This window comes from Melozone crissalis, unplaced genomic scaffold (assembly GCF_028551555.1).
Source record: "Melozone crissalis strain CALT ecotype California unplaced genomic scaffold, PUWL_Pcris_2 ptg000018l_1, whole genome shotgun sequence".
In the NCBI taxonomy this organism is placed as follows: Eukaryota; Metazoa; Chordata; class Aves; order Passeriformes; family Passerellidae; genus Melozone; species Melozone crissalis.
This window is the reverse complement of record NW_026535796.1, coordinates 4,481,992-4,493,335: the sequence shown is the minus strand read 5'-3', so window position 1 is coordinate 4,493,335 and position 11,344 is coordinate 4,481,992. Positions and strand designations below refer to the sequence as shown.

The window sequence follows — 11,344 nt, the reverse complement described above, 5'->3', positions numbered from 1 at the left end:
TTTGACTTGACGATCCTCGGGGCTCTTTCTAAGAATATCCTGTGCTCTAGAAATAAAGAATAAACAGTTCTCACTGGCTTTTTAAACCCAGAGGTTTTTGCATTGGAGAGCACAAGCCACAGGGAAAGCAGGGAAAGGAGGGAGAGCATCAGGTCTCACCTGGCAGGTGTCGGGTGAGCGGCCCGAGCAGGGCCCCGTCCCGCACCCGGCACAGTCGGAGCAGGAGCAGCAGTGCCGAGCGCGGTTCCAGCGCCCGGCTCGGAGCGGCTCCTCCGGCCCGCGGCGATGCAGCCCCGCTCGTTCCGCGGGGACGCGGCGGGCGAGAGTCCCGGGGGTGCGGGCACGGGGCCCGGGTCCCGCTCTGCGCACGGTGGCCTTGGGGGTACCGGGGCTGAGGGGGCTCCGCATCCCCGCGGGGCCGGGCCGGGAGCGCCCCGGGGGCGCCGCGCTCGCAGCGCCGCTCCGGGCCTGCCAGGGGGCGCCCCGCGGGGCGGCGGCGGCGCGGAGGGAGCGGCGGGGCCTGAGGGGTCCCGGGGCCGGCTCGGGCGGTCCCCGCGCCGCGCCCGATTCCAGCCGCGATCCAGCGCCTGCTCCGGGAATGCGCCGCCCTCCTGCCGGGCCCGGCACCGGCACAGCCCGGGCTCCCCACGGCAGCAGCGGGACCTGCTCGAAGCACCGGCAGGGCTCCAGCCCCTCTCCGGCCGCAGCCAGAGCAGCAGTGCCGGGCTTAGCCCCAGCGACTATTCTGGAGCGGCTCCTCCTTCCCTTGGCGATGCTTGTCTCGATCCCTACCCAAATCCCACCCCGGTCTTGCGACTCTAGGAACTCAGCCCACTCTACCCCGCAGCAGACACCGGCAGGACCCGGTCCCGAATCCCGTTCCCGGCCCCACCTCAGCGCCTCGAGCCCCACGGAGCACCGGGAGCAGCCTCCGGTCCGGGGCTCCGCACAGCGCTCCAGCGACGGCCCCGCCGCATCCCGGGATGAGCATCCACCGCCCAAAGCGGAGCGGGCGCGGATACGCCGGGATTAACGGGCGCGGACGGGGCGGGGCCGGCTCAGGTGTGAGGGGCGGGGCCGGCTCAGGTGCGCGGGGCCCCAGCGCGGCTGCGCGGGGCGGGGCCGAGAGGATTTAAACCCCGGGAATCGCCGCTGGCGTCATTCGCCCCCTTGACGCTCGGAGGGGAAGGTTGTGTCCGCGCGGGCTCCATATCTTTTTATTTGTTTCTTTTCTTTTATGCTTATTTTTGCTTCTTTTTCCCAATACCTCCCCTCTCTCCCTCCCTTCCTCCCCTCCCCCACCACTCCCCCCCCTCTCCGCCCTAGCCCTCCCCTCCCTCCTCCCCAAACCGCTCCCTCCCGGGCCGGTCCCCCCTACCCTTCCTATCCCCTGCACACCCCAACCCTGCCCTACCCCTCCTTCCTCCGCGCTTCCTTCCCTCCCCAGCCCGGCTCCCGCCTGCCCCCTCATCCTCCTTCCCTTCCCTTCTCCCCAATTCCTCCTCATCTACCCTCAGTCCTCCCTCTCCTTCCTTCATCCTTCCTCCTCCTCCATCTCTCCCTGTTTTTTCCTCCTTTTCCCCTCTTCGCCTTGACCACCCCCACCTGTGTTCCATCCTGGTCCTCCATCCTCCGCCCGTCCTGTCCCCGCCACCCCACTGCCCCTGCTCCCCTCCCTGCTCCCTTGCACTCCCCGAGCCCCCCACCTGCCCTTCATCCTTGACCCACCCCGACCACCCCCTCTCCCTCTTTCCCCCGCAGCCGCGGGGCTCGGGGCGCCGCACAATAAAGCCCAGAGGGCCGGAGCGGCGCCCCCGCTGTCCCTGGAGCCCCCACACGGGGCCGGACCCGCTCGGCGGGACCCCCCATTGCAGTGCAGTGCACGGCCCGACAGCGCCGGGGTTCCGGCTGTCCCTACAGCACACTGGGGGGCACCGGGGGGGGAGGTTGGGGGGGTGGGGGGGGTGTTAGGCAGGGCCCCCTCCTCAGGAGGGGGTCCCAGGGGGGAGGGGGTTGGGGTGGGGGGGGTAGGGCCCCCTCCGGAGGAAGGGGTCTCTGGGAGGGGAGCGGGGCGGGCCCCCTTCGGAGGAGGGGCCCCGGTGAGGGAGCGGGGCGGTGGGGGCACTCCCCCCTCCAGGCTCCGCCCCCTCTCCGGGGCCTTTCCTCCGGAGGGGGCCCTACCCCCCCACCCCAACACCCCTCCCCCCCGGGACGCCCTCCTGAGGAGGGTGCCCTGCCTAACACCCCCCCCACCCCCCCAACCTCCCCCCCCTGGTGCCCCCCAGTGTGCTGTAGGGACAGCCGGAACCCCGGCGCTGTCGGGCCGTGCACTGCACTGCAATGGGGGGTCCCGCCGAGCGGGTCCGGCCCCGTGTGGGGGCTCCAGGGACAGCGGGGGCGCCGCTCCGGCCCTCTGGGCTTTATTGTGCGGCGCCCCGAGCCCCGCGGCTGCGGGGGAAAGAGGGAGAGAAAAGGAGAGGGGAGGACGGGGAGAGAGATGGAGGAGATGAGGAGGGTGAGGAGGGGTAGGGAGGGGGATCGGGGTACGGAGGAAAGCGGGAGGAGAAGGGAAAGGCCAAGAGGGAAGAGAAGGAACGTGGACAGAGGAGGGAGAGAATGGGAATAGAAGGGATTAACCGGGTAGGGACAGGAGAGGAAGGTGTGGAGGTTTGGGAAGAAAGGCGAGGAGGGTTTGGGGGAGAGAGGGTGGAGGGGGAAAGAGAGAGAAAGCAGGGGAGTACGGGGAGAAGGAAGGAGGGGTAGAGGGGGAGACAGGAGGGGAGGCCGAAGCCCCCGCGCCCCACCTGAGGACGGCGGACACGCAGCCGCCGCCCGCACCGAGCTCTGAGTGAGCAAATGGCGGCGGAGGCGATTCCCGGGGATTAAATCACCTCGGCCCCGCCCCGCGCAGCCGCGCTGGGGCCCCGCGCACCTGAGCTGGGCCCGCCCCTCGCACCTGTGTCAGGCTCGGCCCCGCCCCCGGAACCGCCCCCGGAACCGCCTCACAGAGCCCCGGCCCCGCCCCTGGAACCGCCCCTGGGCACACCCCGGGCCCCGCCTCACGGAGCCCCGCCCTGCCCGGACTGGGGGCGGGGCCATCGCTCGCGGCCTCGCCCCTCTCACCTGGGCCGGGCCCGTCCCTCACGGCTGGGCCGAACCGGGGCTCCTCCCGGCCCTGGCACCGGGGCTTTGGGCCCGTGTCCGCTGGGGGTCCCGGGGCGGGATTGGGGCCTGCATGGGGACCGGGCTCGCCGCGGGCGGGAGGAGCCGCTCCGGGACGGGCGCTGGGGCGGAGCCCGGCGCTGCCGCTCCTGCTCCGGTTCCGCCACGGCCCCGGAACGCTCCAAGCCCCGCCGGTCCCCGAAGCGCCGGAGAAATAATTTCGGAAATTTTTATCCAGCGTAGGCAAATAATTCTCCTAGAGAAACCCCAAACATAAAGGCTATGGGGTCGAGGCAGGTGGGAGGGGCGGGCGATGTTCTGCTTTAAATTAAAATACATCGGGAAAAATCCATCTGTGGAACAGCTCATTTCCTCTCCCGGACTGGCTTCTGTGTGATCGGCTGCGATTCCAGTGCTCGCATGGCATTTCCAGCCTGTGGAACTCCAATGGAATGCCAGGTGCTGAGCACGAGAGAGCACAGTGGGAAATGTCTCTGGATCAGGCAGTGTCCCAAAGGTCTGGCACTGCCCAGCGTTCCTGGCTGGAATTTGGGCACAGCCCCTCCGTAGTGTCCCTGTGAACCTGGCACTGCCCAGCGTTCCTGGCCAGGGATTGGGGGTTCCAGCACAGCCCTCCCAGCACATCCCGCTGCTTCCTCAAGTCCCTTTAACCAGGATCCTTTTTTGGGGTGGGAGCACCCAAACCCAGCAGATTTGGCTTTAACCGATTTTGGGGGATCTCCCCTCTCCTCAGCCAGTTCCTGCTGCCAAAACCCAGCCTGAGGCTCAGCTCCCCATCCCCTCAATCTCTCCAAGGAATTGCACTTGGATTTCCCAATCCAGCTGGGCAGCAATGCTGTTCTCCTCACTGTGTAACTTAACTGCAGTAATTGCTTAAGAAATAATTAAAATAAATTCAAAGAATGAAGAGACAATAAAGAACTGCCAGCTCCAATCAAGGGCTGCTCAAGCCCCTTCTCAATGATCAGCTTTAATTAATCAATGCAAATGAACCAATTAAGATCACATCAAGATCACATTATTCTTTTTAATCAAGTTCTAGAGAAAAACTGCAGAATAGGAAAGAACCTTTTTAACCCCAAAACTCTTCTGGGAGATCCACAGGGCAGGGCTGCACTGCACCCCAAACTGAGGAGAACTGGGAGCAAAGACAAACCCAGACTGAGATTCCTGGGAGATTGGTGCAGCTTCTGCCAGCCAGAACATTCCTTGGTCTGAACACACACCTGTGAATCCCAGGAACCTGGGACATCATCAAGAGCCTTTTTATTAAAAGCAGATTTCCACAGAGAATTTACAGAATACAGAAAATTAAATGCAAAGGAACAGCTCCCCCAGCCCAGCAGGCTGCAGCATCCAAAAGAAAATGAACAGAAAGATGATGGATTGGGACCATCACCAACCCCAAATCCCTGGTGTGGAAGGAATATCACTCTGCGTTGCTTTATAATTCACCACTTCTCTTAGTGGACAAACTCTTCATCTTTGCTCCAATTCACCGAGTTCCCAACTGTGGTCACCAAGATTCTGCTGCACCACGCTGGGATCCAGGGAAACACACAGCGTATGGTGCTCTGGGAATGTTGCTGAGGAAGCACATGGCCCTCACCTGTGCCTGCAGCCAAGGGAATCTCTTCCCAACAGCCGTGGCTGAGCTCGGCGTGTCCCGACGCTTCCCAGGCTGACACGGCACAGCTTCCTCTGCCCGCTGCCTTGGGAAGTATCCCTAAGGTGCCACCAGGAAAGGAGCCTCTTAACAGAGTCTTGGGATTCAGGGCAAGAAAAGGAGTTTTCAGTCTTTAGCATCTCCCACTCCGTCGGCATTGATAGCAAACATGGCTTCGGCCTCGGGAAGACACGGAGAGTCGTAGATTTTACAGATCCTGGTCTCACCTCGGCCTTTCCGCAGGTACAGCCTGACAGGGGGAGGGAAGGAAACAGGTCAGGATGGACTCCCAGAAAATCATACTAATCCAGAAAGGAGTAAACAGAGCTGTAGGAACTGCCCGAGGTGTTCATTTCCCCATAGGCTGAGGGCCCAGAGTGGTGCTGAGCTGAAGCACAGGCTGAGCCTGCCATGGACAGACTGCAAACCCCACAAGTAAAAGCCACTTGGCCAATTCCAAAAAACATTCCCAGCCCAGGCTTGTGGGATATGACCATCTCTTGTCTCACCTGGTGGTGGAAGCATGAGCAATGATATTGCCTCCGATGGGCTTTTTGGGATCTGCAGCGAACATGGCAGCTCCATCTACCTGTGCCACCACCTGGTTCGTGATGACAACGGCCACACCAAACTGCAGGAGAAACAACCCAAACCCAATTATTTCCCACAATCAGAACAGAAAAGCAGGGAAAAGGACACAGGGGCACTCCTGGTGTCCATAACTGTGGGATACAGCCTCTCCAAACCAATGGGAGCAGAGGTGGAGACAAAGCCCTTGGGACCTTTTCTCCCTCAGCAGTGGGAGAAGCCTTGGGTGGATGAACTGACCAAATCCCCCATTCCCATCTCACTGTGCCATTGGCACAGGAGGTAAAGCTGGGAAGGAGGGAGAAATGGGGGTAAGCTGTTTTTTTAAGAGCTTATTTTACTTCTCATTACCCTACTCCGATTTTGTTAGTAATGATGTCACTTCAAATCTCTAAGGTGAGCCTGTTTTTCCCTTGCTGCTAACTGAAGAGTGTTTTTTCCCAGTCCTTATCTTAACTCACAAACCCTTCATTACATTTTCCCTCCTCGGTCCAGCTGTAGAGGAGGGTGAGTGAGCAGCTCTCATGGGTGCCTGGTGTTTGTTTGGCCAGCACCAGCCCAAGCCATGCATGAGGGGACGCTCACCTCGTCGGCCAGGCGCAGCAGCATCCGCAGGAACCTGGCCAGGTGCATCTGCCTGGCGGAGAGCTCGCCCCTTCCCGAGTAATCCGTGCGGTACAGGGCCGTGGCGCTGTCCACGATCAGCAGCGCGTACCTGCGAAGGGCAGGCAGGGCTCTGAGTCCTGCTTCCAATGCCAAGCTGCCTGCACAGCTCTCCTGGCAGCGTGGAAATCATCAGCACTGTTTCTAACCACAGCTCTAAACTGAGCTTGCAACTTGCTCCCTCAGGCTGGCACTGAGGATCCCTGAATTCCCTGTGTTTGTGCACCCAGAATTCCAGCAGCAAGATGTGCTGCTGACAGCTGACTGCCCATGGAGCAAGCTGGCTCCCTGCAGAAACCAAAGGCTAATCCCATGTGGGAGCAAAATCCCTGAAATCAGAGGAATTACCGTGACTCAGCCATCATGGCCGAGGCCTGGTACAGCAGCTGCGTCTGGTGGTCGGTGTTAAAGCCCCGAGCATAGGCCACGTTGTCCAGGACATCGCTGCCAGACAGGCCATACCTGCAAAACCAGGGAAAATAAATGGATGAACCTTGAGTGACAAGTTCATCCATAGCAGTTGGACAGGAACTTTGCCAAAAGACTGGAAAAAAACTCACATCCCTGGCAGAGATAAAAACAGATGGAAAAAATGCAACCTGTGGTGATGAAAAGAGAACAGAATGATTGGAACCACTTGAAATGGATAAGAGGAAATGGCTTCATGTGATACCAGGGGAGGTTTAGGCTGGATATTGGGAAGTCTCTTAGAGGAAAGGCTGTCCACCCCTGGCAGTGGAGGCTCCATCCCTGGAGGGATCTAAAGCCATGTGGATGTGGCACCTGGGGACATGTGGTGGCCTCGGAAGCACCAGGGAAAGGTTGTGCAGAGGGATCTCCCAGGGCTCCTCCAACCTGAACAATTCCCTGATTCCAAGGACACTCTGGACATGGCCAGCACAGACATACACACCTGTGCCTGCTACAAACACCATTTCACTTCCTCTCCTTTGTTTGGCTGCTAAATATTCCCTGGTGACAAGGAACCCGGGAGCAGTCCTTGCTGCGGGAGAAGCCAGCAGGGTTAGATCAAATTCCCTTCAGAAAGAGCAAACAGGATCCAGCCAGTCCTGTCCCCAGCTGCTTGGGAAGCTCCCAGTCCCTTCCAGTAGCAAAAGACAGGGAAACCACCTCATGCCAAGGGACAATGACATGGGGAGCGACTGGCAGGGAGAGGAGAGGAATGGCAACACTAGAGCTTTCCAAAGGGAACACCTGCCAAATCAACCTCCAGGACCTGTGGAAAACATTTTCCAGCTGAGTTGTGAGTGCATCTCTTGCTGTCTCCCACCCACTGACCTTTCAGCCACGGCCAGGAGCCGCTCTGGACGGAAGGTCCCCTCCGTGTCGATGTACATGGCCTTGCCCTCGCCACCACCGCGGTCTATGGGGAGCTAAAGGAGAAGGAAAGGAATGAACAGGGAATAAAGCATCCATAAATACAGCAGATACTGCCACATGCCCTCACTGAGCTCATACAACAAATAACATCCCAAGTTATTGTGGTTAAAGTCCCATTTAGCTGGGAAAAGTGAAAGATCCCTGGTCCCCATCGCTGCTGACACCTTCCTTTTGTAGTCTCTGTCACCCTGGAGTGCCAGCACAAGGGGGAATGATTTCCCACTAACACAGGGCAGGGATAAATGAGATATTGGGAAGAAATTCTTCCCTGTGAGGGTGCTGAGGCCCTGGCACAGGGTGCCCAGAGCAGCTGTGGCTGCCCCTGGATCCCTGGGAGTGTCCAAGGCCAGGCTGGATGGGGCCTGGAGCAAGCTGGGACAGTGGGAGGTGTCCCTGCCAAAGGAGCTGGACGGGCTTTAAGGTCCCTTCCCACCCAAACCATTCCAGCATTCCATGACTCTACACAAGATGACAGGTGCTCAGCTCTGAGATGGGAAGTTCACGGAGTCAACTCAACGATCAAATTAAGTCCAAGCCTCTAATATTTTAGGGAATAAAACTTCTAGACAGCAATAAACACTTGGAAAATAAAAGGAGGTGCCCAAATTAGCAAATATCCCAAGGCTGTGAGGTCTGAGTATTGGATTATAATGAGGTGAACCCCCACCTGACAGGTGACAGCCAGGGTGTGACACAGCTGTGTCTTCCCGGTACGGAACTCCCCGAATAATTCTGTTATGGATCCTGTTTCTATTCCTCCTGAAGGGAAAATAACAATGATGATTATTAATAAAGATCAAAAGGTCACATGCCACATGTATGATTTATTTATCTATGGATCTATCTCACACTTAAAATATTACATTTACAGAGACTCAGTTAAACACTGAATTTGGCTGAAAGTTTCAAATTAAGAGGGAAAATTGCTTGTCATCATGAGGTTTGTTCATGCTGTGGTTAAGAAGTTCATGGGTGTTTTTGAAGATGCTGAAGAGCTGAAATTACTTGTTCTCATTTTCGGATTACTAAAGGAATGGGGAGATGGTGACGCCTGGTTTTGTTTTCCCTAAATGCATCATGGACTTAAATAAAACAGAAACATCCAAAACCAGACAGCTCTGGGTCTTGCATCATGACTAAAAAGGACTAAAAAACATTTCTGCAGCTTCTAAAATAAAAGCAATTATTCAAGAGCAGTCCTAGAGGTTTTTCATCCAACCAGGACTTGCCTTACATGGTTCATGGGAAAACCCCATCCCAATAAGTGAGGTTAAGCAGGGAAGAGAAACAATAAAATGCTGACCTTGGAGCAGCTTATCCAGCTCTTTGGAGCCAGTGGTGATCTGGATGATCTCCGACCGCCGCTGGTGGAATTCTGTGGCCGTGGTGAAGCCCATGGGAACCAGTTTGGCTGCCTCAGCCTGAGGGAAAACCCAGTTGAGCAGTGCCAGAGGAGTTAATGCCATTTGTTAATCCCCCAGTAATTAATATTTTCTGCCTTGTGGAGAGGTGCCTGTATCATTCCATGCACATTTCATAGACCTTGCACTAGTTGGTACCTCTGAACAGAACTGAAATTCTGCTCCAAGAAAAAGCTCCAACATCCCTTTTGTGTGTTTTATGAAAATATCCTCCCCTCGTCCCCACCTTGTTCAGTTCAGTCCTGTCCTGGTGCGTTTTGCCTTTTCCCATCACAAGTCAATTCACACCTCTAATCACCCCTTACTGCCCTTTGGACACCTTCCAAATTCACCACAACACTTTCAGCCAGCAGAAATAAACCTGTGGAATATCTTGGGTTAAGGTTCCAGGGCATCCTTACCAAGATTTTGTCGGCTTTGGCTTCGCTGATGCCTTTAATGTTCAGCAGCTCCTTCTTTGGAGCATAAGCCACGGCCTCCACTGTGTGAAACCCAGCTTCTTCCAGCTTCTTCACATCATTGGCATTTATGCCACATTGCTGGGAAAGAGAGAGGAAAAATTACACCTGTTGGTATTTTTGGGTATTTCCGAGTTTTTTGTTTGGTTGGGTTTTTTTAACAGAACACAAGTAAGAATTTAGCAACAGAGTTTTTGGTTTCACCTTGCTTTTAAATAAAAAGGTTTAGGTTGGGTATTAGTAAGGAATTCTTCCCTGTGGAGGTGGTGAGGCCCTGGTGGAGAGCCTGGAAATGCTCAAGTCCAGGATGGATGGGGTTGGGAGCAACCTGGGGTAGTGAAAGGTGTCCCTGCCCATGGCAGGGGATGGAATGGGATGAGCTTTTAAGGTTCCTTCCAACCCAAACCATCACAGGATTCCATTCTAGGAAAAAGAGCAGTGAGTGCATCTATGGAAAACTTCCTGCAGAGGTAACTCCTCACCTACCTCCAATCTGGATATGAGCTGTGGCCCAAAGCTCTCCTCCTCTGCTGAGGTGTCTGCGCTGGTCTCCAGCTGCATCTGCATGGCCATGGCAGCGAGGGACCAGGACAGCCCCTGGAAGGAACCAGACTTGTCAGTGCTCCCTTTTAGCAGTAAGTTATGTGGTCACATAAATCAGAATAATGGAGTTCTTAAAGCTGTAAAAGCCCTCTGAACTGGCCCCTGATGTTTGGGCTGGGCTGTGCCCCAGAACTTGCCCTTGGGGCTGCCACAAACACCTTGGAAAGGGCTGGAAGTCCCTGCAGAGGATCTGCAGCACGCCTGGGATTGCTGAGCAGGATGGCAGGCAGGAGCTGTCAGGGGAAACTGAAGGATACAAGGGAATTCACACACCTGGGATGTAACACACAATTTGAATATAATAATGACAGGACAAGTGGGAATGGATTCAAACTGACAGAGGGGAAATTTACATTGAAAACCGGGAAGAAATTCTTCCCTGCGAGGGCGCTGAGGCTTTGGCACAGAAAAGCTGTGGCTGTTCCTGGAAGTGACCAAGGCCTGGCTGGACGGGGCTGGGAGCAAGCTGGGATAGCGGAAGGTGTCGCTGCCCATGGCAGAGGGTGGAATTCACGGCCATTCCGGCATTCCACCATCCCAACTTTACCGGGGGCCCGGCAGCAGCACCTCCCAGGTGCCGCCCGCCGGCGATGCCCGGCCCCCCAGGCCGTGTCCCCTCACCGTGCTCAGCCCCAGCCCTTTGTGTACCGCCCCCCATGGCTGCCCACAGCTGACGGCCTGCCCAGCCCCGCCGCCAACGCCCTCAGGCTCCCGCACCGGGCAGCGCCGGGGGGCCCCGAGAGGCGCCGGGGGTCCGGCTGCCCCGGGCCTGTCCCGCCGGCCTCAGCTCAGCCCATCCCATCGCACCCCGGGCCCGTTCCCGTCCCGGTTCCCGTCCCCGTCCCCGTCCCTCACCGCGGCCCCGCTCCGGCCGTTCGGGCGCTCCCGCCGCCGCCTCACGTGACCGCCCCGCGCAGGCGCCGCCCCGCCACCGGCAGCGCCTTAAAGGGGAGCGCGGGAACGGGACCGGGAACGGGCGGGGACCGGGAGCGGGATCGGGGGCAGCAGCCCCGGGGCACCGCGCCCTTCCTTTCTAATCCCCTTTCCCTCCTCTCTCTTTCTTGTCTTCCCTTTTGTTTCCTTTTTCCATTTTTCTTTTCCTTCTCCCTTTCCCCTTTTTGCCGTTCTTTTCTTCCCCCCCCCCCCCTTTTCCATGTATCTCTTCTCTCCTTTTGCTTCTCTCTCCTTGCCATTATTTTCTCTTACTTTCTCTTTTCTTTTCCCTTTTGAAGCACGACCCCGTGCCCCCATGAATCCAGCAGCCCACGCAATTCCTGCGCAGTGACAATTCCTCAGAACCCAAGAACAAGCAGCTGGAGATGGAGACACATCTGGAGCAGAGGTTGCAGTTCCGCACTGGA

General features: G+C 57.6%; 1 protein-coding gene across 1 annotated transcript; it reads right to left on the bottom strand.

The window, feature by feature from the left end:
- Positions 1-4,141: 4,141 nt before the first annotated feature.
- Positions 4,142-10,878, bottom strand: RAD51 (RAD51 recombinase). The gene is made up of 10 exons (XM_054275817.1): positions 10,839-10,878; positions 9,867-9,977; positions 9,324-9,461; positions 8,805-8,922; positions 8,169-8,260; positions 7,400-7,494; positions 6,449-6,562; positions 6,023-6,152; positions 5,359-5,480; positions 4,142-5,099 (listed from the first exon to the last, which is right to left on the bottom strand). Exons 2-10 carry the CDS (start codon positions 9,951-9,953, stop codon positions 4,976-4,978), a joined length of 1,020 nt encoding a protein of 339 aa, XP_054131792.1. The 5' UTR covers positions 9,954-9,977; positions 10,839-10,878; the 3' UTR covers positions 4,142-4,975.
- Between the last annotated feature and the right edge of the window lie 466 nt (positions 10,879-11,344).